Below are 27,365 nucleotides of genomic sequence, written 5' to 3'. Positions count from 1 at the left end.
CCTCTAGAACAGGCATGGTTGTCTGGGCAGCTAATGGTGGACAGATGTGGTAACCAGTGTTTACTGGGGTAACACAGCAGACGTGGCTTGGTAGTATGCTCTTCTCTTGCATGTCTCTCATCCTAGATGGTAGGTCTGACCCAGCTGCTGACTCTAGGGCTACCCTCACCGCACCAACGGCTGAAAAGCAGACTGGACCCGCATGGACAGTCCCGGCTGGCCACGAGAGGAGAGCACGAGGCCCCGGCAGATGCCCACGTCAGCAGAGGCTGTGGGAGCCCAAATCACAGTGCTGCTGTGCTGAGGTGGGGATTTCTGTGACCTGGCTCGGTACCGTGTGGGTTTTCAGCTGAAATACAGATTTATGCAGAAGCCGTACGTCAGAACCGGTGTAGTGCAGCAGCAGCTTTGCTTTGCCAGCATCATTTGCTGCCTTTGAGGTACAAATATTAGCCAAAAAATGCGTCAGCCCACACGTTACAGTTAAATTTGACATATTCAGACTAAGGACATAATTTGCTTGCTATTTCACGATTTTTTTTCTCACATCTGGACAGAATATCTAAAGTCATGTTGTTGTCCCAAAACTCGAGGGATTGTTTACCTGATGTGCAAGCCAATAACACACAGGGTCGAGGTATTAGTTGTTTATTACCAGTTCTGTGCAGAAGAGGGTGCTAGGGGGTATTTCTGCGAAGCTAGCACACCCAGCATTGAAACAGTCATTCACTTATATGCTTTAAATTAGCATAATTAACATATCCATTGTTTATCAACTTTTTACTGGTGCTGATAATTCCTTATCTTGAAGCTGATTGGTATAAAATGTTCTTGTCTTCAGTTAAAGGTCTCTTAATTTTACTGTGCAGGCTTGGTGGGTCAGGGTCTTCAAGCGGAGGTGGGTATCCTAACACCTACAGGAGTGTTTTTCATCTCATAATTAGTCAAGTTCACCTTAAGGACCCATTTCCAAGTTTCTTGGGCAATCAGCCCACTGAAGTTGCTGCTACCTGGTTTTAGGTCCCCTTGTTCCTCCTATCCTATTGTCTTGTCAAGAATCATTTACTCAAATGATTTGTAGAGTTACAACCGGAGAGGTTTTGATATCAACGTTTATTTTTTTTTCTGTCATGATCTTTTCTGGATCCATTCCAGGCACAGTTAGCAATTTCCATGGTGCTTCATCACTGGTATAATAAATCAGGGTTTTCAAGAGGAAAAACAGGATTATCCTGGAGACAATTACCAGGGGTTTTATGAGTTTTGTGCGTTGCTAATGGAGGCCCCCCTGGCACAGGAGCAGCTGTCGGCCAAGAGAGGTGTGGGACACAAATACCCTTCGTTAATCTTTCTCTTTTTTTTTTTTTTCCCTTGGAAAACTTTTGACCAGTTCTGACCGCCGGGTGTAGCTGGATGTTACCACAGCAGAAAGAGGCAGAGTTGCACCGCTGGCTGAAGGGACTCCTCCAGAAAGGATCAAGTCAGGAGGTCCCATCGTCGACCCCAGACTGCATCCACTGGCCTGAACGAGTGACTTGAAATGCAAAGGTTCTGCCAAGGGTTTAATTAGTGTTGTCTCCGTGTTGCCTTGGGAAGAAGGCTTCAGCGTGATGTCAGAAAAAGCCAGATGTGGACTCGTTTCACACTTTGGGATGCTGTTTTGGAAGAAGATGCTGAGACCATCATTCCCTGTGCTAAGCTGGCAGTCCTGCAGCTCAGAGCTGAGAGAGACGGAAGAATCCGCCATGTCCCACTGCACGCTATTTCCCAAGGGATCTAGCAACAACGTAAGCAAGTGCGTCCTCATATATCCCACTTTTTGCTGGTGTGGTTCGACAGCACGTGTCCTCAAACATGCTCTTTGCCCTCTGCAGCTGCTGCACAGATTTGGGTGCTGCAGCGAGTGACAGTCCTACAAGGTGAGCCCAAATGATGCCGCTGCAACGACCCGGCTTGGCAAGGACCTTTCCATCCAAGGGTGCAAAGCAGAGTGGGGGGCACCAGGCAAAGCCTCCATCTTTCTAACAAATGCCCTCAGGTTTAAGAGGCTGAATTCTGATAAAGCAGCACGTACGGCAGGACCAATTTTTGTTACTTATTTAACTTCTGAAAGTCTGCCCCCCGAGCTGCAGAGATACAACGGATGGAAAGATTCTCGAGACACACAAGTGATGGTGGTGAGTAGTTTTCCTTGTCACTTTCCCCCTTTTTGAACAGAACATAATAATCTAGTTGAGGAAGACTTTTCCTGCCTGCCTCTAGGAAAGAAGCGTCTCCTCAGGCGAGGATAGGGTGGCTGAGGGTTTTGAGTTGAAGCAGTGCTGGTCCCATACCCAGACCTTCAGTGGTCTCACAGCAACCTTCTAAACTTGAATTAATTTGAACTTAATACTCTGACTATGATGGATGCTGTGCTCCTTCCCTGTCATTACCCCAAGGGTCCTAATTTGGCAAACACTATTGGTGTATCATGGAGAATATATAGGATGGCACAGGTAGGAGGGTCACATTTCCTCCAGGAACACAGCTTTTATTCACTTCACTCCTTTTTGCTCCCTATTTTGCAAATAACGTGAAAGAATCAAAAGAAAACAAGTAATGTATTTTACGTTTAAGCTTGAATGTGGGTAACAATTACTCTGATCTCTGTTTTAAGATGACACTCTGAAGCCAGAGCAAGAGAGTATCTGACTATTTAATGTGCCAATGTCATCCTGAATCCCCTTTAGCTTGCATCATCCCAGCAAAAAGAAAAAGCAAGACCAGGATATAAAGCTAAGCAGCAGATGTGAGCAGAAACAATACAAGAACTTTGTATGCAAGCAGGTGAACAGGCACGGGGTCTGCGCAGGATGGTCCAGCCTCAGCAGGTGGGTACTTCTTGCACTCCCAGCTCTTGGGACGACCCTACAATTTGACGTTCCCCTCAAGCTGCCCCCAGCAGCTTGCACAGAGGCAGGAAGATGCCTCCTGCTCTCCTGTGCTTTCAGTGCCCTCCCAGACGCTGGCAGGGCAGCAGACTGCTCCCAGGCTTGTCCCTTCAGAAAGGAGAGGAGCTCTGAGACCTGCAGGGATGCTCCTTCCCTGGCCACCCGCAGTGAGACAGGGCGGGTTCTGCCAGCGCTGCAGCCTCCGGATGCGGGTCTCACCTTCTCCCTTTGCACAGGAAGGCAGCACTAGCAGCTCAAAGCTGTCGGGCTGCCAAAAGTTGAGGTCAGGTCCAGCTCAGGGCTCCTGGTGTTGCTGCTGCGATGGAGGAAGGGAGCTACCTCCAGCAGGAAATCCTTTGAGCCGCAGAAAGCATCTCCTGCCTGGCTGCTGGAGGATGGCTTTGCAAGAGGGGCTGAGGCAGCAGCAGGGGAAAGATGCCCTTTAGACTCTCGTGAGAACAAGAAATGCAAAAGACTTTCCAAAGAAGGCGCAGCACATTAATGCTGCCCTCACACCACTGGATTACAGCCCTTGTGGGGAAGCCCTGGGTCACAGCCTTGCTCCAACGGCTGCGGAGCAATCACTGGAACCTCTGAAAAGAGGCAGATGTCCCTTAGCAGAGATGCCCAGCGCTGCCAGGGCAAGGCCATCCTCTTGCCAGCTTGGGCAAATGGGCTGCAGCACCTGCCCCAAATTGCTGATAGAAGGGCTGCAGGACAGAGCTGTGGGGCTGCAGAAATCATTCTTGTGCTTTGGCTGAGCAGGGTCCTATCTAGAGGGCTCACACCGGGAATCTGCAAGGGAGGGAGACAGCTGGTGCTGTCCTGTTGCCCACCACCCTTTGGCTTTGTCCTGAATTTTGGTGAATCCTCTAGGCAAGCATCTGAGTGTTTGCCTATAAAAAAAATTAAAAAAATAAGCCTGGTTGCCCAAGGGTGGCAAGGCACCTGAAGGCAAGAGCTGCTCTGCTGCGCCCGGCTGCGATCCTGCTGCTGGGACCCAGGCAGCAGCTCAACCTTCTCCTCTGGTCACAGTCTTTGCTTTACAATTTGGAGAAGGTGTGTCATGGCCCACATGAGGCATTGTGTATTTCTTACATATTGTTTACCGGCTCCTTCTTGCAAAAGGCTGCACCTTGCAGGTTGCAAATAGGAGTACACGTTAATAACAGTAAATCCTACCCAAAGAAGAGTGGTGGTTTGAAAGAACTGTATTTTGTGGTTTGCTCTCCTCTGCTCTAGGAAGTAAGCCCGAAGGTACTCAGTATGTGTAGAAACACTACAAGGGTAGATTCTTACAGGAAATTAAATTTCTAGAATGAAAGATAATCCACTCTCTGCTGCTTTTTCCCAGGGGAGGAGGAAGAGGGAGGGAGGGAGAGAGAGGAGGGAGAGAAGAGGCAGCTGGAGGGATTGTCAGTTTTGTAGAACTGCCCAGGACAGAAGAAAATGCACAAGCTGAAAGAATTAATAATGAAATATGCCCTTATATGTAAGAATTGTGCAACCACACTGCATGTAGTATCTTTATTATAACACTTCAAATATGGTGATATCTTGTAGAGAGAAATAGATCCATAGTCCAAGCTTCAGAATGCCATCGCATTTACTTATTGATATTTGTATATATAAAAAAGATATGTATACACATATATGTGTGTATATATATACATGTGTGCATGTGTATATATGTATCAATATGTACATCTATATGTACATCCACGGATAACCATTCACATATAAATCTTTCAAAGTATTTCAAAGTATTTCAAAGTAGTCTTTCAAAGCTACCAAGTTGGAACAGTAACTGGGAGGTTAACCCCAGCCGTATGCTCAAGACCAGTGACCACACTGGCACATCTGTTGCTTAAAGTGTCCAAAGATTTCCCTTGTGGGGAACCCTGAGTGACGTCCAGGTTTTGGGCACCTCTAGAGCCTCTGGCCACTCAAACCAGCCACTGCTGACTGCTTTAGCTACCACCTGTATTACAGGATGCACGGTGTGCTACCCTGGTTCGTGTCTCTCTCCATCCTGTTTTGGGCATCTGCAGAACAATCAGCCCCTTGGCCAGCAGCTCTGCTAAGAGCAGCCACCACCCTGGCCTGTGGCTCACCAGCCAGTGGGTCCACAGGAAGCTTTTGCATGTGACTCGCACACTATTTTTTCCACTCTTCTGCCTTTTTTTTCTTGGTAACTCTTTCTCCACTCATCATATGGGTTTTTTCTTGACACCCACAGCGTAATTTATAGGCTACGGCTTCCAAATCCTTCCAGTCCAGGAAGGCCCTTGTAACAGATGAGAAGTCAGGATCATACCTGGATATTCCTCTACATTGATTTCAACAAAACACATGCACAGCATTTATTTATTGTTGCTTATCTAATTATTCACTCACTAAGCTCTTTCTGGGCTGGAAACCTTGTTCAGATCTGTCAACTGGGAGCCAGACCCAGGCAGGATGCCTTAAACTTGGGCACCCTTTCCCTCCAAAGAGTGGGTTCCCTCTCCTGCCGTGAGCTCTGTCCCTGCCTACAAGCCAATCCACTCTACTGGAGATGAGAGAAGGAGCGGCCAAGTGTCCCGAGTTCAGAAACATAAACAGTTCCTTTCAGCACTGAATCTGAAGTGGGGGAAGAAAGGTTTCTGAGGCACCTCTCCATGCTGCTCAGAGAGTGTGGGAGTCTGCTTGTAATTTCGGCCTCGCGTTCACAAAGCAGGCAGGGCAGGACATGACAAAGGAAGGAGAGGGAGATGCTAAAAAACACGCTAAAGAGTAAGAACACCAAAGCAACCATGATAATAGCAAGCTCGAGCAGCTGCTTCCACTTTTCCTGTAGTGACAGAACGAGGGGTAGTGGCTTCAAACAGGAAAAGGGGAGATTTAGACTAGATATCAGGAAGAAATTTTTCAGTATGAGGGTGGTGAGGCACTGGCCCAGGTTGCCCAGGGAAGTTGTGGCTGCCCCATCCCTGGTTGTGTTCGAGACCAGGCTGGATGGGGCTTTGAGCAACCTGGTCTGGTGGGAGGTGTCCCTGCCCAGGGCAGGGGGATTGGAACTCAATGGTCTTTAAAGTCCCTTCCAACCTTACCCATTCTATGATTCCTGTCCTAAAAGGCTGTCCAAACCATGCATCCTTGTGGATGTCCTGCTGGGACAATTTCTCAACTTCAGGTCACCTGTTCAGGATGAAAGTTTTTCACTTGTAGCTCTACAAGATGGTGTCAACAAAAGATGACTGTGAAGACGTTGCGTGCACAGAGGAATGCTTGTCCAGGCCGCAACGATCAAAACCACTGTAGTCTTTGCAGATCAACAGAAAACGTGCGTATCTTCTGAAAGCTTCATGAAGATGCTTCTTGAACTTCTCACCCACGAAGGCATAGATGACCGGGTTGAGGCAGCAATGGACAAAGGACAGTGCCTCAGCCAGCTCCATGGCTAAGTCTAGCCTTTGGCTTGTCTGGCAGTCGTCAATAATGTACATGTTCTTCAGAGAGTCCAGAAAAAGCACAACGTTGATAGGGGTCCAGAAGAGGAAGAACACAATGACAACAATAAACACCAGTTTCATTGCTTTGTACTTGTTTTGAGTATGGCACTTCTGCAGGTTTTTCAAGATGCTGTAGTAGCAGAAAATGAGGACACCCACAGGGATCAGCCACCCCAGGACATTGACTTCAAAATTACTGAAAGTCTTCCAGCCATTGCTGCTGTCGGGATAGTGAGGGAGGCACTTAGTCTGGTTATTGTCATTCATTGCCTGGAAAAAAATGAAGTCTGGGGCTGATGCTAAAATGGCGACTGCCCAAAGGGCCAGGCTGGTGACAACCCCATGGGTGGTTGTCCGAACCTGTAGAGCGTAGACAGACCGGACAATGGCCAAGTACCTGTCGACACTCATGATGGTTATGAAGAAGACACTGCTATAGAAACCAATGAAGTAAGCTGAGCTGATGATTTTACACATCACATTTCCGAAAGTCCATTGGCTCCTGATTGAGTACTGAACCAAGAAGGGGAGGGAGAAAACAAAGAGGAGGTCAGAGATGGCGAGGTTCAGCAGATACACATCAGTCATTGCCCTGACTTGCTTGAAGACTGTTAGGACCCAAACGACCAAAGCATTTCCCACAAGACCAATCACGAACAACAGGGAGTACAGGACTGGAAAAAAGGTAGATGCAAATGCTGGAATATTTTCAAAGTCACAGTTGATGTCCAGTTCTGGGTAGAAGCCGTACTCATAGGCTGCAGAGGAGTTAGGTGTTGATGGCATGTAACCCACCTGTTCAAAGACAATGAAGTTCATGAGGCCCAAATTACTCTCCTAGTAAATGCAGTGGGCACAAGTCAGCTCACACCAAGCTGCATGAGGACAAAACAGCTGTGCCTCAGCTGCGCTGGAGGATGAGAATGAGGAATGAACAGGAGTGACCAGTCCTCCCCTGCAAGATCCAAGATGAGGTTCTTGCATCAGAAGGGCATAGAAGGTCAAGGAAAATGCAGCTGTGGTGGTAAACCAGAGGTTACCAGTATCCCCACGCTGGCTCCATGTGGGGTGCCTAGCCCCGTGCCTGCAGTCCAGGTGGATGTGGCGGGGTACTGGGGCCAGAGCCAGGGAGCATCCCAAAACCAGCAACCAAATGGGCTGAGAGCCCCTGACAAAGGTTTCAGGGTACTATTCCATGTTTCCTTCAGAAAGGAGAAAGGGAGCAGTGCTCGGGGAGGAACTGACATGTAAACTGACATGTAAACGTTCATCTCCTATGATTCTATGATTCTAAAAGCTGCGTTTCCAGTTAGCTGAGTGTCAGAAATACCCCTCCTGGGACAAGTTACTTTTGCACAGCATTCCCAGATGGTTCGAGCAGGTTTTCAGCTGTAAAAGCACCCGCACATACAGGTCACCCGTGGGTGCTGCACGGTGCCCGCTCTCTCCACCCTGAGTGAGATCAGCAGTGGCAGCTCTGACCTGAGGGGCAAATTCCCAAAGAGCAGATGGGGGGTTTCTGCCCCTTCTTCCCTCCTCCCCAGCAGGAATTTTGCCCTCTTGGCCTGTGCCGCTGGCAGCAGCTGCTGGCAGCAGCTTATGCTCACCGAGACTTTGCTAATGGGGACAGATGGATTTCCTTTCAACCCCAGCAGCTTTGCCCTGCTGGCACCTGTCAGGAAGCACCACCAGCAGCAACGTTTCCCCTCCCTGTTCCCTGGCCCCTCGCAGCCCCACCAGAATCAACCACCACATCCCTGGGCAGCATCTGTGACAGCAGGCAGCTAAGGAGGAAGATGGGTGGCAGCACATCCCCCAGTCTCATCAGCCAAAGATATTTTCACTCACCGTTTTGTCCAGAGAACAACAATCACACCGATTTCTTCTAAACCTTCCCTGTCCCTACCAGTGCTATGTGTCCCCTTGGGCAAAACCCAGACCCCTGGGATGTGCTACTGGCCTCGGCTCGCAGGGCAGCAACCTGGTGGGGAACGACTCACCGACACGTCCTCAGAGACCCTTCCGTCCAGCAGGTGGGTCAAGTTCTCCTCCATAATCCAACACTGTGTCTGAAAGAGTGAAAAAAAAAAAAAAAAAAAAAAAAAAAGCAGCAGCCTTTAATTCACAGGTTTTTAAGAAGTGGGTATACCTTCACACTTGTTTGCTGGCAGTATTTACCTTAGCTTGTGTTGCAATGACAAGTCCCAGGCAAGGTCCTCACTGTAGCAGTGCACAGTCATAAAATACCTTTTCCTCTGTGCGATATGTGTTACATTAAAGACTTATAAAGCCCCAAGCCAAAGAGTTCACCTCTTTCGTTGACACTCTGAGAAAAGGAAACACGTTTATCTTCTAAATGATCTATGTCTTTTCACTTTGAGCACTGATACCAACGTCAGCTGAAGAGACGTGCAATTTCCCCCATGCGTCTGCAAAGTGCCCTCATCCCTCACCTGAAGCCCTTGCTCTGCAGCCCCCGTGGCTGGGAGAGGGGAAGCACTGCTGTCTTTCCTCTGCCCCCAGGATTTTTGGTGAAGAAATCTGAAGGGGACGGCCCAATGCTGCCCATAGCCAGCGATGGCAAAGGGCACCATGTTTCCTTTGACATTTTCCCTTGGAAGGCACCTTCCCCCAGCACCCACTCGCCCACCCACAGAAATACCCAACGGAACCAGTCACAGAATCAGTCATAGAATCATTTTGGTTGAAAAAGACCTTTGAGATACATTGAGTCCAACGTAACCCTAACACTGCTGAGTCCGTGTCAACCTTCCTTCACAAAACATGCACCCTGCAGGACGCTCTCACAGACTAACACTGAAGTAAAGCCCTGAACACCACTGGATTTCCACCAACTCTGCTAAATATTGCCGCTCCTCACCATAGCCCCGTGCTGTTACTATAATTCAGGCAAGTCACATCACCTTCTTATTTTTTTTTTTGGTTTAGAGCAAACAGTACCTCACCAAGTGTCAGTCCATAGATGTGCTGCTGGAGTTCCCCATCTCTCTCAGCCCCCCTGAATGCCCACCTTCCTTCAACATCGCTGCAAAGGCAGAAGGATAAATCTCTGTGAACTGAGAAAATGGGCAGCTATTTCACACGTGGCAGTGGCTGGCTTTCTTTAGCTGTGGGAGGAAGTGGGATATTGGGTCAAAGTTTTACGTGTGAATCAAGCAATGTGCATAGAATAGTCCAATTGACATCCAAGCTCTGCTGGGTATTAACTCTTGGAGTAGCTGAAACCAGAAACCTAAACCAGAAACAAATTCTGCCGCCATAGGAGTTGCTGGCAGTGTTGAAGTGGCATCTCCACTATCTGTTTGCTGGTTTAAAATGGCACTCAAGTCTTTGTCAGTGTTGGTGATGGAGAAGACACCCAGGAATTATGCAATGTGGAAAACCAGGTGGCAGCCACAGAGGAATTTGGCACCTTAGGCAGTTATGTACCTCTCGAGTTGAGATCCCGAGCACAAGGAACAAGCAGCCCCAGCGTCACCAGGACTGCTGGGGTGGTGTGAAATGCCCAGGAATTTCCCAGCGCAGCAAGGAGAGAAGCTGACAAGCCACCCCACGTGGTTGCTGGGACTGAAGGTGACACCTGGGATGCTGAAACCACAAACATCGTGCTTGGGGGAGGTGTTTCAGCGAGCCTGAGCGAGAGGGGAGCAGGCTGCATTTGCACAGAGCCTGCTGCAGGACATCCTCTGGTGCCTGTGCTGGCTGGTGCAGACACAGGAGTACAGAGCACCCTTGGAGCCATCGCTGCACCCACGGCATGGGTGGTGGCTTCACAGGCCTTCCTGGGGTCAGGCTTTGTCCCCTGCCGGAGATGCCAAAGGGCACCTCTTCTTGCAGCTCACCGAGTTCCGTCACCGGCTTTTCCTATGGGGGAGGCTTTGGCCAGAGGAGATGAGACACCAGTGGGCATCACACATGGCAGTGACACAGGCCACTTGCACCTCATTCACAGGGGACAGAAACAGCCAAATGCCACTGTCAGGAGACCCTGGCTGTGCCCTGCATGGCAGCAGGAAGCTCTGTCTGAGGGGAGCCCAAGAACAAGGCAAACTGGCCACCAGCCTGCTGCTGGCCAAAGCTAAGCCCATCAGAGATGTTGGTAGCACCTCTGTGATAATATATTTAAGAAAGGGTAAAAAATGCTGCGCAACAGCAGCTAGGAGAGAGGAGTGAGAACATGTGAGAACTTTGCAGATGCCAAGGTCAGTTGAAGAAAGAGGGGGAGGAAGTCCTCCAGGTGCTGGAGCAGAAATTCCACTGCAGTCCATGGTATCCAGGTGCTGGAGCAGAGATTCCACTGCAGTCCATAGTGAAGACCAAGGTGAGGCAGGTTGTCCCGCTGCAGCCCATGCAGGTCCACAATGGAGCAGACAGCCACCTGCAGCCTGTGGAACTCTCCACGCCAGAGCTGGGGTCAGCACCCTGAATGAAGTTGCAGCCTGTGGAGAGCCCATGCTGGAGCAGGGCTCCTGGCAAGGGCTGTGGCCTCATGAGGAGCCCACACAGGAGCAGGTTTTCTGCCAGGAGCTGTGCTCCCGTGGGGGACAAACCCTGGTCTGCTCCTGAAGAACTACACCCCGTTGAAAGGAGCCATGTTGGAGCAGTTCGTGAAGAACTGCTCGTGCAAAGTTGTGTTGGAGACGTTCGTGAAGGACTGCAATGCAGGTCCACAATGGAGCAGACAGCCACCTGCAGCCTGTGGAACTCTCCACGCCAGAGCTGGGGTCAGCACCCTGAATGAAGTTGCAGCCTGTGGAGAGCCCATGCTGGAGCAGGGCTCCTGGCAAGGGCTGTGGCCTCATGAGGAGCCCACACAGGAGCAGGTTTTCTGCCAGGAGCTGTGCTCCCGTGGGGGACAAACCCTGGTCTGCTCCTGAAGAACTACACCCCGTTGAAAGGAGCCATGTTGGAGCAGTTCGTGAAGAACTGCTCGTGCAAAGTTGTGTTGGAGACGTTCGTGAAGGACTGCAACCCATGGGTGGGACCCCACGCTGGAGCAGGGGAAGAGTGTGAGGAAGAAGAAGTGGCTGAGATGCAGTGTTACCAACTGACCACATCTCCCATTCTCTGTCCCCCTGTGCCGCTTGTGGGGAGGAGGTAGAAGAGTTGGGAGTGAGGCTGAGCCTCAGAAGAAGGGAAGAGTAGGGGGAAGGTGTTTTTAAGATTTGTTCTTATTTCTCATTCTACTCTGCTTAATTGGCAATAAATTAAATTAATTTCCCCAAGTTGAGTCTGTTTTGCCCGACGGTAATTGCTGCGTGATCTCCCTGTCCTTATATCGACCCACACACCCTTTGTCATATCTCCTCCCCCCTGTCCTCTGAAGGAGGGGGAGTGATAAGAGTGGCTTGGTGGGCACCTGGCGACCAACCAGGGTCAACCCACCACAGTCCTCTGTGGCGCCCAACATGGGGCATGAGAAATTTGAGATAAGGATAGTTCTTGGGAGAGGTAACGAGCAAAACACTGACTGAACTTTGCTGGAGAGCATCTAGCGTAATAATAGTGGGGAATTTTTGTTGTTGTAATTGTGGTGAAGGGACGAGGGATGGAACACGTGTCAATTGTCCACTTTTGTCAGCGTTATGATGATGCCATTTTGGTGTGGGGAATTCTTTTGTTGATGTTGAGTGAAGTTTGTGAAGATTGTAGATCGTGTGATGAGTATGTGTTTTAATGACAATTCTTAAACACATGACTCACAGAGGCGAGGGGAGGAATGTATTGGGTTTATGTGGTAAGGTTTTGGCAGTGGGGCGGTTGCAGGCTGGTTTCTATAAGCAGATGCCAGGTGTCCCCATGTCAGACAAAGTCAGTACCAGACAGCTCCAAAATTAACCGATTTCTGGCCAAAGCTGAGCCCATCGGTGACATTGGTAGCGTCTCTGTGATAACATTATTTAAGAAAGGGTAAAAAACGTGAAGTCCCCATGTCAGACAAAGTCAGTACCAGACAGCTCCAAAATGAACCAATTTCTGGCCAAAGCTGAGCCCATCGGTGACACTGGTAGCGTCTCTGTGATAACGTTATTTAAGAAAGGGTAAAAAAGGTGAAACAGCAGCTGTGGGAGAGGAGAAAGGTGACAGACACCAAGGTCTGTGGAAGAGGAGGAGGAAGAAGTGCTCCAGGCACCACAGAATTGATTCTCAGGCAGCCCGTGGTGAAGACTATGGTGAGGCAGGTTGTACCCTGTGGAGGTCCATGGTGGAAGAGTTTTTGCTAGCCTGCCTGCTACATTTTCTCAGAGAAGAAGAGTTTTTTGTGCCCAGGGCTATTGCTGCACTGGGGATTTTCTTTCTAGGAAGAGCCCAACTCGGCTGGAGCTGCTGCTCTTTCCTCGGCCGGCCTGTGGCAAGCTGGCCAGCCAGATTCTCAGAAGAGCAGCTCCTGGAACCAGCTGCAAGCTCCTCCCGGCCTCCTCCTGCTTCCCTGATAAGAAATGGCTGGCTCTGTGGGCACGGCCGAGATGCGGGGCTCTGAAGGCTTGAAATAAACAGGCATTTTAGCACCTCATGCCTTCCATGCTCTGGAAACCCAGCCTTCCTCTGCTCCGGGCCCAGGACGTGGAAGACCAGATGGGAACACCGGTGGTAAGGCAGCACCAGGGAGAAGCTGGGGGTTCTGAATCCCCCCCAGTCTCCACAGCAAGCCGGGGGGAGTAGGGCGGCGCCGCTGAGGGAAGACATGGAGAATACCCGTTATGAACCGACCCCTGCTGCCCGCACCCGTCAGAGCCCACTGGGACTCTTGCTACTGGCTGCGGAACAGCCAAGAGAGGTGGCAAAAATGCGACCCCGGGGAGGAAGCGACGGGATGGGCCCGGGCCGGGCCCTCTTGGCGGCGGCGGCGGCACCACCAGGCCCCGGACCGCGGGAGAAGGGGCGGGGTGGGGGGGGGCGGTGCTCGTGGGTCAGCGCGGGGGGAGTGAGTGCGCACGCGCCCTGCTGGCTGCTCGGATTGGCCAGCGGCGGGGGGGAGTACTGCTTGCGTCACTGCCGTCCGGCGCGCTCACTGGCTGCGGCGCGGGGATGCCGGGGCAAGAGGCTGAGGTACTGAGGCGCGGCCCGGCCCTTGGGACGGCGGTTACCGGCCGTCGTCGCCGGGCCCCCTTCGGTCGCTCGGCGGTAGGGTCCGGGTGGGAGGCGGCGGCGGTGAGGGGGGGGAAGGACGACGTCTTGCTGCGCCCCTTCCCCTCTTCCGTCGTGGAAAGGCTTCCCGGTTCTTGGGAGGCGGCCCCCGGGGCAGCCTGAGGGACGGGAGGGAGGGAAGGAGGGAGGCGCGGGCCCAGCCCCCGTGAGGCGGCAGCAAACTGCCGGGCAGTCCCACCGGCGGGCTCAGGCGGTGGGGAGGTGGGCGGCCCGGCTCATGCAGCGCGGCCGGAGGGTGGTAAGGGGTTTTTTGAGGTGTCTGGAAGGCGGCGGTGGAAGGCCCTTCAGAAACCACCGTGCTGCAAAAGTCTTCTCTGGCGCCGTAGAGAAGGTGGGGTAGAAACTCCTTCTTCAGAGAAATTCTTTGCTGTGAGGGTGGTGAGACCCTGGAACAGGTTGCCCAGAGAAGCTGTGGCTGCCCCATCCCTGGAGGGGTTCAAGGCCAGGCTGGATGGGGCTTGGAGCAACCTGGTCTGGTGGGAGGTGTCCCTGCCCAGGGCAGGGGGTTGGAACTTGATGGTCTTTGAGGTCCCTTCCAACCCAAACCATTCTGTGATTCATGAACAAGAGGCAGCTGGTGTGGATAGCAAAGCCAGATTTTAGCTGAGCAGGCTGGGGTGTGCTTTGGGTGTGTTTGAGCTAGATTTTGGGTGGTGGGCAGTTTTAAGGGAGAGCTCCGCTAGCCCCCATGGCAGTGGGGGGCCCTTGGTCTTCAATGGGAAAGAAGTGTTGGTGGCGCTGCCAGCGCGATGCCGAGCCGAGGTGGATGGGACCGGGGCTAAGGCACAGATAGCTAGCAGGGTGCTGGAAAAGGTTTCCTTTGACATTTTAAATGGCTATTAAATGGTTGCTAATATATTTCGTAGAATACTGGCTTGGAAGGGACACCAGGGATCGTCTGGTCCAACCTTAGGTGTTTAGAAAACTTTTCAAGGACTGAATTACAAGGGGATTCTGGAACAATCTCCCAGGAAAGACAGAGGAATCAAAAAGCACAAATAAAACCTGATTGGGCTCTGAGAAGGTCTGAAAGACTTTCCTGTGCTCTAAGCAGCAGTCCTTGGCTAGTCTTACTTAGCAAGTGACATATCAGCTCCTATATTTCCTCTCGTGCTATTCTTAATTAAATGACAATTTAAAGTCCTCTTCTTCCTCTTCCAGATGCATCCAGTCCTAAAGGCCTTTGTGTGTGGCTCTATCAGTGGGACTTGCTCCACGCTCCTCTTCCAGCCCCTTGACCTGCTGAAAACCCGCCTGCAAACTCTGCAGCCTGCTGTGAATGGGTGAGTAGGACCACAAAGATGATGAGGGGCCTGGAACATCTCTCTTACAAGGAGAGGCTGAGGGACTTGGGTCTTTTTAGTCTGGAGAAGAGAAGGCTGAGGGGGGATCTGATCAATGCTTATAAATACTTAAAGGGTGGGTGTCAGGAGAATGGGATCAGTCTTTTCTCAGTGGTGCCCAGGGACAGGACAAGAGAAAACGGGCACACGCTTGAACATAAGAAGTTCCACCTAAACATGAGGAGGAACTTCTTCGCTTTGAAGGTAATGGACCATTGAAACAGGTTGACCAGAGAGGTGGTGGAGTCTCCTTCTCTAGAGACATTTAAAACCCACCTGGATGTGTTCCTGTCTAACCTGCTGTAGCTGAACGTGCTTTGGCAGGGGGTTGGACTAGATGATCTCCAGAGGTCCCTTCCAACCCCATAGCATTCTGTGATGCTGTGAGAGAGAATGGAGGTGTGTATGAGTGGTGTGTGTGAGCGTGCTCCACCATTCTGTCTGATTTGCATGCTGGGGCTTGAGATTCAGGGTTGTAATTCAGACACTGAGAATCTTTCTGAAATTGGAGGTATGTTTTTATAGCATGGAGAAGGACTTACATTTTGCTCCAGAAGAGAGCAAATGGCTGCTCTTGTGAAGACTATTTTAATAACTTTTATCCAGAGCATTTGTTTGAGGGACTGGTGTTTGCTGGAGTGGCCACCATGCAGTTTCACAGGGTGTCCTCTGCCTGAAAAATCGTATGTGGCTGCCACATAAACTGTCCACATGAGAAGGCTACTCCCATCAACTCTGACTGCTAGTGCTGCTAAGAAAGGGAGTGAGCAACTAGAGATGCTGAAGAGAGGCCTCTAATGTGTGTTACAAGCGGTGAGAAAGCAGAATGTGTCAGGAAACAAGTGACCAAGGAAAGCAGGCTGAGTCTAGAAGGAGCACCGCCGAGGTGCTGGATAATGCACAGAGATACAAGTGGAAGAGGGTGGCTGCACAGTACAGCTGCTAGAGAGCATAAACAGGCCATCTCTGCAGTTCCCATCTTGTCTTCTTTTCAGGTCTGGTCGTGCTGGAATGGTGACAGTGCTCTTTAGGGTTGTTCGTACTGAGAGTCTTCTGGGGCTGTGGAAAGGTGTCTCTCCAGTAAGTGGCTGTTTTAACCCTGACTTCTTGAAAAAAAAATACAGAAATAAACCTACCGTTCATTACTAACTATGGACTAGATTTAAATAGCCAGCTCTTGTACAATTATTAATGAGACCATGTGATTTAAATGGTTAAATCCTATCTTAAGGAGTGGATGTTGTGAATTCCACTGATGAGGTCACAGCAGTCACTGTGGATTTGCAGCCCTGAGCAGCTGAACACTTGAATACCATTGCAAATGTAGGCTGGCAACTGCACCAACCTAATTTTCTTTTGGAATATCTTGTTCCTAGAAAACTGCCGTTGAGGAATGTATGAAATCCTGGCATCGTTTGAATAAGTTGGTTTTCAATGTTGTAAATTGTCCCTGTAAATTGTAAATTTACCTTGTCTTCTTTCCTCAGCATGTTAGCTGAGGAAAAATCACTACAGTGAATTTTTTTTCCTTTTTTGTTTTGGTTCAAAGCTTCCTTGTCAAGTTTAACCGTCTCTGAAATAGTCTGTCGTGCATTTTGTCTTCTGTGTGTTTTTTCTTTCTTCATCTGCTTCTGTTTCTTCTCAAGTCCTTTGCAAGATGCATCCCTGGGGTTGGAATTTACTTCAGCACTTTGTATATGATGAAGCAGAAGTTTCTAGGGGACCGTTCACCCACAGCCCTGGAGTCTGTCTTTCTGGGTGCCACCGCGCGTGCGGTATCTGGGGTTTGCATGTTGCCGGTGACTGTAGTGAAGACCCGATATGAGGTGAGTGTGACTTTCTAATTAGCTCCTTGTTAATGATGTCCTTACTCATGATGAAAAAGAAACTTTTCCATTTGGAGAATGTTGCTGTCGCTCTGTCCTTACTCATGATGAAAAAGAAACTTTTGGAGAATGTTGCTGTCGCTTGAGTTCAGTCAGGGATGTAGTCCTGATTTCACCCTGGTTCACACATTGTGCAGGAAAAGCCATACGCTAATTATTTAGGCAAGTGGTTCACACATTGTGCAGGAAAAGCCATACACTAATTATTTAGGCAAGTGTAAGATAAAACAGAATTCACCCTGAGATTTTTTTTAAGTTTTAGTTGTATACAACGTGTCTTTCTTATTTTACCTTCTTGAAGGGTTGTTTTTAAGGCTGAGGTAGGTTGAAGACAGTTTTTGCCTTGGGCTGTCCTCTGTGCTGCCATCTCAACCACCACATGGAGCACACGCTTGTTTGGACAGAGTGGCCTTGGGGTGTCTGTAGGGCTCCTTGGCCCGTGCCTGACACACGGGTGACCGTTGTCTGCTTTTGCAGAGTGGAAGATTTGGCTATGGGAGTGTCTATGGAGCTCTGAAGAATATCTATCAGATGGAAGGGGCTCGTGGCATGTTCAGTGGGCTCACTGCAACGCTGCTGCGGGATGCACCCTTCTCTGGGATCTACCTGATGTTCTACACACAGACCAAAAGCTTCACACCTCAGGGTAAGGCTGAACCTCGGGGGCTGTAATGGGAAATGCTTCTTTTCTCACATCTTCCCCTGCGGTTGCCTGCTTTCATGCTCTGCTTGTTTCGACCTCAAGTAGTTAAATTAGTCTCTTGTAGGGCTTTAGGTGGGACACTTGCATTTTCCTGTGGAGAACTGTAGACCTATAGCTCAGGTCAGTGTATAAATGGAAATTAACCCTAAAATTCGTAAGGTGGGTTAGGGAGCAGTTGAAAGAGAAGATGTGTTCAGCTGTCCTTTCTGTTGGTGGTTGTCTTGAATGCTGATTAGTTTCCAATAGCCTGGGGTTTCTCTAGTATTAGAACTGGCTGGGGCAACACTTGCACAATCTTAACTTCTCTGGTCTCTGGCAAAATCAGTTGCCCAGCCAGCGAGGCTTTTTAATAGTGCTAATTTTTGACTTCTAGCCACTTTTTCCCTTGAAATGTTTCTCTACCCTGCATGAATTTTGGCTTAGACCCCAATGTTGATTTAATAATTGAGTAGCTTTTCGTGTTGTCGTGCAGCACCGAGTGTTCCTGGCCTGTTTTGTGTCTGAGTGCATTCCCTTTGCTCTGTTGCAGACCAAGTGGATCCAGTGCTCATGCCCTTGCTGAATTTTGGCTGTGGGATCTTTGCGGGAATCTTGGCCTCGCTGGCAACGCAGCCTGCTGATGTCATCAAAACACACATGCAGCTGTCCCCCCAAAAGTACCGCAGGACGAGCCAGGCCATCGCCTTCATCTACAAGGTGAGATGAATCCCTTCTAACAGGCACAATCACAGCCTCGCTTCTGATCTCCTCGCCCAAAGCACAGCTGTGATAAGAAAGTTGTTTTTTAAAGAAGGTGAACAAATGTGACTGTTGGATATGCTCTTGCAGTCAGGCTTAGTCAGCATCAGCATTTTCAGAGGCTGAGGTGGGTCGTGCTGTGGGAGACTGAGGCTGAATCTCTTGTCCCTGACTTGTGTGGACCTGTCCAGTAATAACTGGAAAGTACTCTTGTTGATAATCTGAAAGCAGTCAGAGGCTTAAGTCCATTTGTTGCTTTTCCTTGTAATTAGAGAGGCTATTGTCACTACTCAGGTGTTTCTTGCTCCTCTTGAATGGATTTCAAGGCAATAAACTTGCTCCATGATCGTTCTTGCCATTCTTCAGTCCTGTATCTGTTTTCACAAAATTACAGATGATGGGGAGCTGGAAAGCGAGCTCAGAGTACTGGAGCACAAAGGGCATATTCCAGTAAACATCGCAGGCCTGCCTTACATTTCAGGCTGTTGAATGATTTCACTTCAGTTCTGTGTGTTATGTATTGATTCTTACACTGGTGGTGCTGGAAAGTGCTTTGCTTCTTTCATCTTAACTTCATTTCAGCTTAGCTTAGTACGTGTAGGCTTGGAGGAGCTGTTCTTACAGCTGCTGCTGCCTGTAGTTTATACTGTAAGTACCTCTGTGATTACCACACTGGAGCAAAGGGTTTCTTTAGTATGTAGTGTGAAATGCTAGTTTCAGATAGAAGCCAGCTACAAAACAGTTTTTTGCCCTTTGGACACTAAAAGAGAAATGAGTGCCCAGATCTGTATCCCAGGAATGAGATGGAGATGCACTCAAAGCCCACCTTTCCCTTCCTGCCTTGGCAGTTTTGCTTTGTTTCCATATTGAACTCTACTCCTAAACAGAAGTCTCTTTGTACATGGTACATTTGTCTCATTTCAGAATGTTTTTTTACTTCAGTAGTTACATATCTTGGTTTTTACAGAATAGCTAAGTGACTTTTCTAAATACCAAGCTTTAAAACAAGGACAAGTCATTTTTCTGAAGCGTCTTGAAACCATCACACCTTCACCTTCTCTTCGTTGGGCTTAAGTGTGGCTTTCCCCATCTATTGTCCCCATCCTGGCATTCCCTTCTCCACTCACTGCTCCTCTTGCTTTCTTGGGTAGCCCTCAGTGTAGCACAGTGCTAGTTTTTTCCTAAACATTAAATGCTGTGTAAGCCTGGGTTTTTCAGAAACTGATCTGGGTCTCTGAACCTGGCTGAAATATATCCTGTGCTGTTCTGTGTACTAAATGATGAGAAATTAAAAGACTAGAGGCAGATTCTGATGGATTGCTGTTTATCTCCTTTTGCAGGACTTTGGGTTGGTTGGTTTTTTCCGAGGCGGTGTGCCCCGTGCCCTCAGGCGGACTCTGATGGCAGCGATGGCATGGACGGTGTATGAGCAGATGATGGAAAAAATGGGCTTGAAATCTTGAGTGACTCGCACGAGAAATCACCAGCTTCACTCCTGCTGCTGCTTGCTGTGATCAACTGGCACTAGGAAATTCCCAGTGCAATAGAGGAATAAGCCTTGCTCAGCTAGGAGGAAGAAGGCCCTTCTGAGACAGGGGATTAGGCCTTTTGGCAAGGAGAGGGAAGAAGGATTTGATCTTTGCGTCGTTTATCAATGCATTCCAGAAGAACTGCACTTGCAGACTGCCACGGGGAAATGGCAGGGTGTCCACAGCCCCGTAACTGTGCTGAAAGAAAAGCCCCTTTTAAAAATAGCTCTGTGCTCACCACCTTTACGCGATGACACATTGCTGAGCAAAAACGTTTGAGGAGAAAACAGTCTTTTCAGAACCTGTCAGCCTGTTCCTTGCTGATCTGGCCAGTAAGGCCAGAACGACCCACCATCTGATGTAGATCTTCCTTCCACATATGCTTTGTTCTCACAGGGGAATGTTGCAGATCACAGTGGGAGACTGGATGTGTCTCTTAATGCTTGGATTGCAGGAGGTGGGTGGAAGAGAGCTGGAGTGCTAAAGGGAAGCTAGGAACACTGTCTCTGTCATCACTTTTGTACTGTGTGTGATACCAGAGAAGGTAACTGGAACCTCCTCACTGTGTAATGTGTTATTATGTAACTGAGCATTTTAACACTCTTGAAATGTGCTTCTGCCTCTACAGCAGTGTTTGCACAGGAATTAAGACGCACTTTAGCATTGGTTGCTACCAAAGTTCTATTTGTTCTCTGAAAAATATTTTTCCTGCGGATCTGACTATGTCAGGAACACTCAGTTTTGTTTTTTTTTTTACCCAGTTGTACTAGAAACTTATTTGCTTCTTGTTATTCCATGTGTTAATCCCGGATCAACACCCTCAGTGCGACCTGGTCCTTAGATGTAGCTTTTGGGGTCCTAGCTCAAAATGCATAATGGAAGCAGATACAGATACTGATACTTCAGATTTCCCTTAAAAGCCGCTACTGACTGCATGGGGAGTATCTTTGGGTTTTTTCTTTTCTGTAAGCTTTCTCCAAAGTTTGAGACCTATGAGAGTTTGGTAAGGAACTTTAATTCTCTTTGGGCTCCACGCAGACCCTTCACAGTTTCCCAGCTGATCATTTTCTCTTAACAGGCAGTCCATATTTCAGTATTCCTGAGTTTGATCTTAGAGATAAATAGACTTTTTTCATTCACTGTGCCTTCTTCCTCATTTCTAATTTGTTACAAAGACGTCCTAGTGTGTGCACCAAATTTGGGTACAGCCTTCTCCCCTCTTCACTTGTGTCTCTGTGCTGGCTGGGTCGGGAATGTGGTAGCTCTGTTGGCATCGCTGCAAAGCTGGGCATAGAAGCGTGTGTCCTGTTCCGTAGTGTGCCTTGGAGAAAACAAAGCTTTGGCTTTTCTGAAATATCTAGGGATATTAAAATTCACTTTAGAAACAGAGCAGATATCTCTAAATATGAAGACATGACACTGTAGCCATACAAAAAAAGGTACTACGTACCACTTCATGAAATTTAGAGTGTAATTTGCATAATCACTGCCTGCCCTGGCAACCTCCTGAGCACAAGAGTAGAGGGGACGTGGGTTGTAAAAGATGTTTTTTACCCGATTCCAACTCCAATAAGGTTTGATGAGTGACGTGAAAGCCTGAGTAAAGTGTAAGGGGACAGGCTGGAGGCTTGGAAGGTGCTGCCTGTTTTTAACCTCAGCTCAAATGCAAGGGGAGACTGACACTGGACAATGCAGGAGTCTCCATGAATAGTGGTGGAGGGTCCCATGTGCCCATGTCTGTATGTTCATTATAGAGCACTGCATCAAATCATTCCATGTTTGTTCTGCTGTTTGTTATCCTGAGCACTACCTGCACGGAGAGCTGGAGAACAGAGCCTAGGATTGCTGACTGGGTAGAGTGAGGTGGAATTTACAGGAGTTACCTCATATGGTTTTTACTTCCCTATGCATGGGATCAAACCAATTTACTATGCTGGAAGCCTGAATTTGTTTGGGGCTTTCTCAGTCTTGGTGAGTTGGATCTGTTTTTTATCCTGGGCTGTGTGTGGTGTTGCAGGCGAGGTGCCTCACGAATGTTTTAATTCCTGATTTAGCAATGGCAAAGCAGTGTGCAACTTATACAGACCGAAACTCAGGCAAAATGAGGCAAGTGAGCAAAGAATGCCAAGTGATAAATCTTGAATTAATTAACATTTTCATCAGAAACGTGAAATGTGGGAACACTTCAGTGGCTTTTATGCCCTATAGTCCTGCCTGTTCAAGTAACAAAGGAAGAACTAGAGAACTTACTCTGGTATGTTGGTGTTTTAAAGTCTACCAGTTTATTTTTTTTAATCGGGATTCAGGCCTAAAGCGGTGTTAGCTTTTCCTTTGGGAAAGTTCTTTCATTCCCCTTACTTCATGGAGAATGAGGAGGCTCTTTGTTGTTGCAGTGAAGTGAGAGAGTATATGCTTTATATTTGTGAATTGGCCTGAGCTCCTTTGAGTTTAAGAAGTAGAGAATCTGAACCGCACTGTGTTTCATCAACCCTTGGTGCTGCAAATCCAAAACCACCTCTACGTGTGAGTTGGGGAGAGTGAGTTTTGTGGTGCGAGTTTGTTGTTTGGTATTATTTCTTGTGTCAGGTCTCTTATTTATAGGGGAAGGGAAAGCTTGAAGTTCTGTTTCACTGTCTTCTGAAAGCTGTAGCACATAGGCAGGGACAAGACCATTTCTCAATTCTGATCCTTACCATCCTTCACCCCTTTTCCCCTCTTCAAAACATTCTGTTTCTGAAGTGGTTGGTTCAAGTTACTCCTTGATTACTTGTTTTTCTTGACTTGCTATAGTTAAGTTTAGATATATTGCCCTTGAGGTTGTCTGCTTCTAGTTAACAGCAAATGGTGGGTGTACCACCTAAATGCAAAGTAAATCAAAAAATACAGACACAGATGCTTAATCACCTACCTGTATTATACCAGCAATTTGACACCAACAATCCTATTAGATAATAATTTACAAAGCCATCTTAGCTGGGATTCCATAGAAAGTGGTGTGATTGCTTCTGTAAGTGGCAGGATGGCAGTTGGATTCCTCTTGCAATGCCCTCCTGTGCTGGCAGTACGCTCTTAGTGAATGTGCATGGGCTTGGCTTGCCCTTGTGACTGTGGTAGAAGAACACAACTGGTAACATATTGAGGGAGTCAGTATTTAAGTGGAGTGTGAGGACCCAAGAGAAATAGTCTGATCACTTAAGTTTCAGAAACTTCACATTTCCATTCTTCCTGTGCCAATGATTATTATTTTTTTTTTCCTTGCACTGATTAAACAGAACTGGAGCTTTGGAATGTGGCATAGGTTTGAGTATTGTGAGTGTTTGTGTCTATATAAAATATTTATGTGAGAAGGTATATTATATGTTTCTAGTAAAAACTGTTTGCCAAAAATGAACCATGTCATCTCTTCAGTGTTTCTTAAAATAAAACAGATCAAATCCACAAGGGGTGGGGTGGAATAGAGGCTTAAGAAAGCGAAAGTAGTTTCCCAAGAGACCAGGACTATAGGATGAGTTCAGAGCCCATATATAAGCATATTCTGTTTTTCTATGGGGTATAATACCCACAGGCTGTGCTAGTACAACCTAAATCGGCTTTACTTAAATGGAAAAAACACATAGCAATGGGGAATCTTGTCTTTTTCACAGTTTCCTCTGCCTGCCTGCTGTGTGTAAAGACTGATGGAAATTGAATCTCCGTACCAGCTGCTGAAATACCCGCATTTAGGACTGGGGGGGGTGTTCAGCACTCTGGGGAAGAGACTGTTTTTAATCTTCTGCCAACCAGGTGTTTGCTCCTCGGGCAGTCAGGTCTCAGCAGGGGACCAGAAATTGTGCCTGGGACTTCATTCTCCGTGGCAAGGCACGGTGCAAGGGGAGGCTGGATGGCTGGCATCTCTCGCTGTCACAGCACGCTCCTGGGATTCAGTAGGAGGCAGGGAGTGCTAAAGCAAAACACCAGCATTGTTGATACCGAGATCATACATCTTCCAGATGTGAAGATACCAAACCTCTCTATTTTCAGGTGTTGCCTACATGATGCATTGGAGCAATTCTCATGACGAATCCTCTGTGTGTAGCAGACAGTCCCACTGTGTGGCTTTGTGCCAGCTGGATCCAACTGCTTGTGGAGGTACCTGATTCCAAATTAGCCTGGTAATATTGCCTGCTTTTAAATGCAGGGCTTCCCAGAGCTCTCCTGCTGCCTTGAAGAACCATCTCTGGTGTAGAGGGTGTTTCTGCTCACACTGCTGCCCCAGCTGTGAGAGGAGATAGGAGACAGGCTCCCTGAACCTCTTGGGTGTGGAGAGTGAGAGAGAAAAGGAGCAGTTTAAAGGCATTGTCCTCGTTATAAAACATAAAACTATGGATCTCCCTTTTCCCAAGCAAATGCTGTGCTTGATTTTTATTTTTAATTTTTTTATTTTTTTATTTTTAATGCATTATGGGCCGTGCACGATCACTGACATCAGCACTGAGCAGAAAATAGTCTGTATGTGTAATTTTGCAAAACCAGTGTGGAGCTCTTGAAAATGCTTATCCCTTTTAGCATTGCTTCTGGTTTCCGAGTATCAAGCTGATTTGCTGCATTGCACTGTTTCTTAATTTCCAATTTCATAGCTATAAAATGCTTTGGGAGATTTTATCTTAACACATTGAGGAATTTTAGTAAAAATGATAGTTAGAAGTTAAAACATCTTTCTTCCTGAGCCTCTTTCCAAGATGCACTGGAGGACATCTCCACTGCAGCCCAGTGGCCTTCTCCCACCACTGAGGCATCCTCTTACAGACCCCCTACTCCAGTTATGGGAGGGGAATTCAAGGAGAAAGCTACCAGTAAATAGTCTATGCTAAAATTGTTAGTTGGCATTCCTGGGTGTATCAATAAACATGTGGCTTAATGGCATGAGCTGGCAGCGTGTGCTGGCAGCCCAGAAAGACAACCCCATCCTGGGCTGCATCCAGAGAAGGATGCAGAGTAGGGGAGGGAGGTGATTCTACCCCTCTGCTCTGGTGAGACCCCACCTGGAGTGCTCTGTCCAGCTCTGGAGTCCTCAGCACAGGAAGGACAAGGACATGTTGGAAGGGGTCCAGTGGAGGGCCACAAAGATGCTCAGAGGGCTGGAGCACCTCTCCTATGAAGACAGGCTGAGAGAGATGGGGTTGTTCAGCCTGGAGAAGAGAAGGCTCCAGGGAGACCTTACAGCAGCCTTCCAGTACCTGAAGGGGCTACAGGAGAGATGGGGAGGGAGTCTTCATCAGGGAGTGGAGTGATAGGAACGAGGGGGAATGGTTTTAAATTGAAAGAGGGGAGATTTAGATTAGAAAATAGGAAGAAATTCTTTGCTGTGAGGGTGGTGAGGCACTGGAACAGGTTGCCCAGAGAAGCTGTGGCTGCCCCATCCCTGGAGGGGTTCAAGGCCAGGCTGGATGGGGCTTGGAGCAACCTGGTCTGGTGGGAGGTGTCCCTGCCCAGGGCAGAGGGTTGGAACTCGATGATCTTTAAGGTCCCTTCCAACTCAAACCATTCTATCATTCTACATGTGTCAGACCCATAGGCTTGGGAAATGCTTTTGTATCTGCCTTTCACACAGCATTGTCTTCTGCCCACAGGTTTCATACTAGATATGATTTGTCATCTCGCCCCCTACGCTTTTTTTTTTCCCCTCCTTTTCTTTTTTAAATTAAAGCATCGGAAATTTCCATATTCCCTCCAGGACTGCAGATGATCCTCTGCCAAATGCAGCTTTTCTCTTGTGACACTTACCAGCATGTGATCTGAGAACATCTGTGCCTGGGTGCTGACCCTCACCACGCCGTTGTGGAGCTGCCTGAGGTTTTGGGAGCACCTCTCTGGTGAGGCAGAGAAAGGTTCTGTTATGCTCCAGGCTACACACCAGAGACCCTGCTGACACGTGGGGACTGGCAGGAGCCAAAGTCCTATCCATGAGCCACCTGGAGCTCGGTGGAAACATAGGAAGCCAAGGTCAGGCTTTGGCATGTATGGTATGAACCTGCTTCTGCTTCACTGGGACTGAGTGGAGGAACCAAGGCTCAAGCAAAACAACTCCCTAGACATTGAATAAGGCGAGTAAAATCCAACCGGATAAATCTGAATAGTAATAGGGGCATGTGGTGCCCCTTTTTGTGGTGCCTGTGACCTGGGAGAAGAGTCCTCCCCTCCTTTCAGGTTATTGCAGAGAACAATAAGGTTTCCCCTCAGCCTCCTTTTCTCTGGTTGAGGGATATTTTGAAGCCAACCCAACTTCTAAAAAATGATGGCACCCTCTTCATATAATCATGTAGCTCAGTTCACTGTGAGTAGTGGCAGGAGGGACATGGTCAAAAGTACACGATGAGACAGATACACTTCTACCTGAGGGACATGTTCATTCGTGACAGACTTTTTTTTAAAAACTGTCTCAGCACACAGTTAAAAAGTAAAACAAACTTGTAGGTTGCTTAAGAAAATATTCTGGAATACTTTGCCGTCAAGCTTTACCGTGACTCTTCCAAGGCCTCTTGTGGGCTGTGCAGCTCTTGAATGGTCTACTAGAACAGTCTACTCTATGGTCTACTAGAAAGGGCCCAAACTCTGACAAGAAGAAATAAGTTAATTTAAAAGAGGTGTAGACGTGGCGCTTAAGGACATGGTTTAGTGGTGGACTTGGCAGTGCTAGATTAATGGTTGGACTCAACCAGGTTGAGTTCATGTTCTTGCTGAAAGGTGATTTATTTAGAGTTTTGTTTTACCCACCTTTGTCGCCACCACGTGGCAAACGTGTGAATTGTTCCCTTAAAAGAACATTCTCCAACTGGTCTGGTAATCTTGCTAATTAAGATCTAACAAGCACACAGAAAAGAGGAATGGTGTGAGGGCCAGCTCCTGACTCGCAGGCTGAAGTTTTGTGGGAATGATGAGAAGCGGCTGATAGTAAACGCTCAAACTCAACACCTATAAATACTGTTCCAGGGCTCTGCCACCCTCACAGTGAAGTTCCTCCTCATGTTTAGGTGGAACTTCTTATGGTCACGTTTGTGCCCGTTTCCTCTTGTCCTGTCCCTGGGCACCACTGAAAAAAGACTGGCCCCATCCTCCTGACACCCACCCTTGAAGTATTTATAGGTGTTGACCAGATCCCCCCTCAGCCTTCTCTTCTCCACTGCTTCCCGTGGGCAGGTGGATGTCCAGCCATCCCCAGGAGAGCAGAGCTCCATCACACGTAATGGTGACTTGGCTAAACAAATGCCATCATTCTGAACGCCGCCATACCTCCCCTTTCTTCTTTTTTTCCCCGAAATGTATATGCTGAGCGTGATGCCACATGGCATGGTACAGCCCCCTGGTCACTGGGGGGCAGCTTCTCCTGGCTGTGTCCCCTCAGATCTTCTGCTGGGGTGGCGTGAGGAGCAGAGAAGGCCTTGACTCTGCGTAGGCGCCGCTCAGCGAGAACCAAAACCGGTCCCTGTGTTACCAACCGCTGCTTTTTAAAGCGAAAGGACACAAAATGGACCCCCGGGGCGGGAGGGAAGGAAGGCGCCGCCGCGAGAAGGAAAATTGGCGCGCTGGCCGCCG

The 27,365-nt window shown here is 48.5% G+C and overlaps 2 protein-coding genes across 8 annotated transcripts; one reads left to right on the top strand and one right to left on the bottom strand.

Annotated features, from left to right (window-relative positions):
- Positions 1-5,964: 5,964 nt before the first annotated feature.
- LOC106887701 (C-C chemokine receptor type 8-like) lies at positions 5,965-8,478 on the bottom strand. The gene is made up of 2 exons (XM_014941381.1): positions 8,425-8,478; positions 5,965-7,219 (listed from the first exon to the last, which is right to left on the bottom strand). Exons 1-2 carry the CDS (start codon positions 8,476-8,478, stop codon positions 6,143-6,145), a joined length of 1,131 nt encoding a protein of 376 aa, XP_014796867.1. The 3' UTR covers positions 5,965-6,142.
- A 4,372-nt stretch (positions 8,479-12,850) lies between these two features.
- On the top strand, positions 12,851-26,827 carry SLC25A38 (solute carrier family 25 member 38). Of its 7 annotated transcripts, none has more exons than XR_001411981.1 (9): positions 13,622-13,925; positions 14,756-14,877; positions 15,933-16,017; positions 16,584-16,763; positions 17,301-17,469; positions 18,056-18,222; positions 19,605-20,250; positions 23,814-23,921; positions 25,507-26,827. XR_001411981.1 is itself a non-coding variant. In XM_014941652.1 (7 exons), exons 1-7 carry the CDS (start codon positions 12,959-12,961, stop codon positions 19,725-19,727), a joined length of 924 nt encoding a protein of 307 aa, XP_014797138.1. In that variant the 5' UTR covers positions 12,851-12,958; the 3' UTR covers positions 19,728-23,184. The 7 variants fall into 7 exon arrangements, 4 of the variants coding, with proteins under 4 accessions (XP_014797138.1, XP_014797145.1, XP_014797152.1 ...); XR_001411979.1 differs by having other exon boundaries at positions 19,605-20,337; positions 25,507-26,826; XR_001411980.1 differs by lacking the exons at positions 23,814-23,921; positions 25,507-26,827 and adding an exon at positions 23,438-23,784 and having other exon boundaries at positions 19,605-20,337.
- The last annotated feature ends 538 nt before the right edge of the window (positions 26,828-27,365 follow it).

Source organism: Calidris pugnax, unplaced genomic scaffold, assembly GCF_001431845.1.
Source record: "Calidris pugnax isolate Ruff unplaced genomic scaffold, ASM143184v1 scaffold23, whole genome shotgun sequence".
NCBI classification, from domain to species: Eukaryota; Metazoa; Chordata; class Aves; order Charadriiformes; family Scolopacidae; genus Calidris; species Calidris pugnax.
Note: the sequence above shows the minus strand (reverse complement) of the source record. Positions and strands in the feature narration are given on the sequence as shown.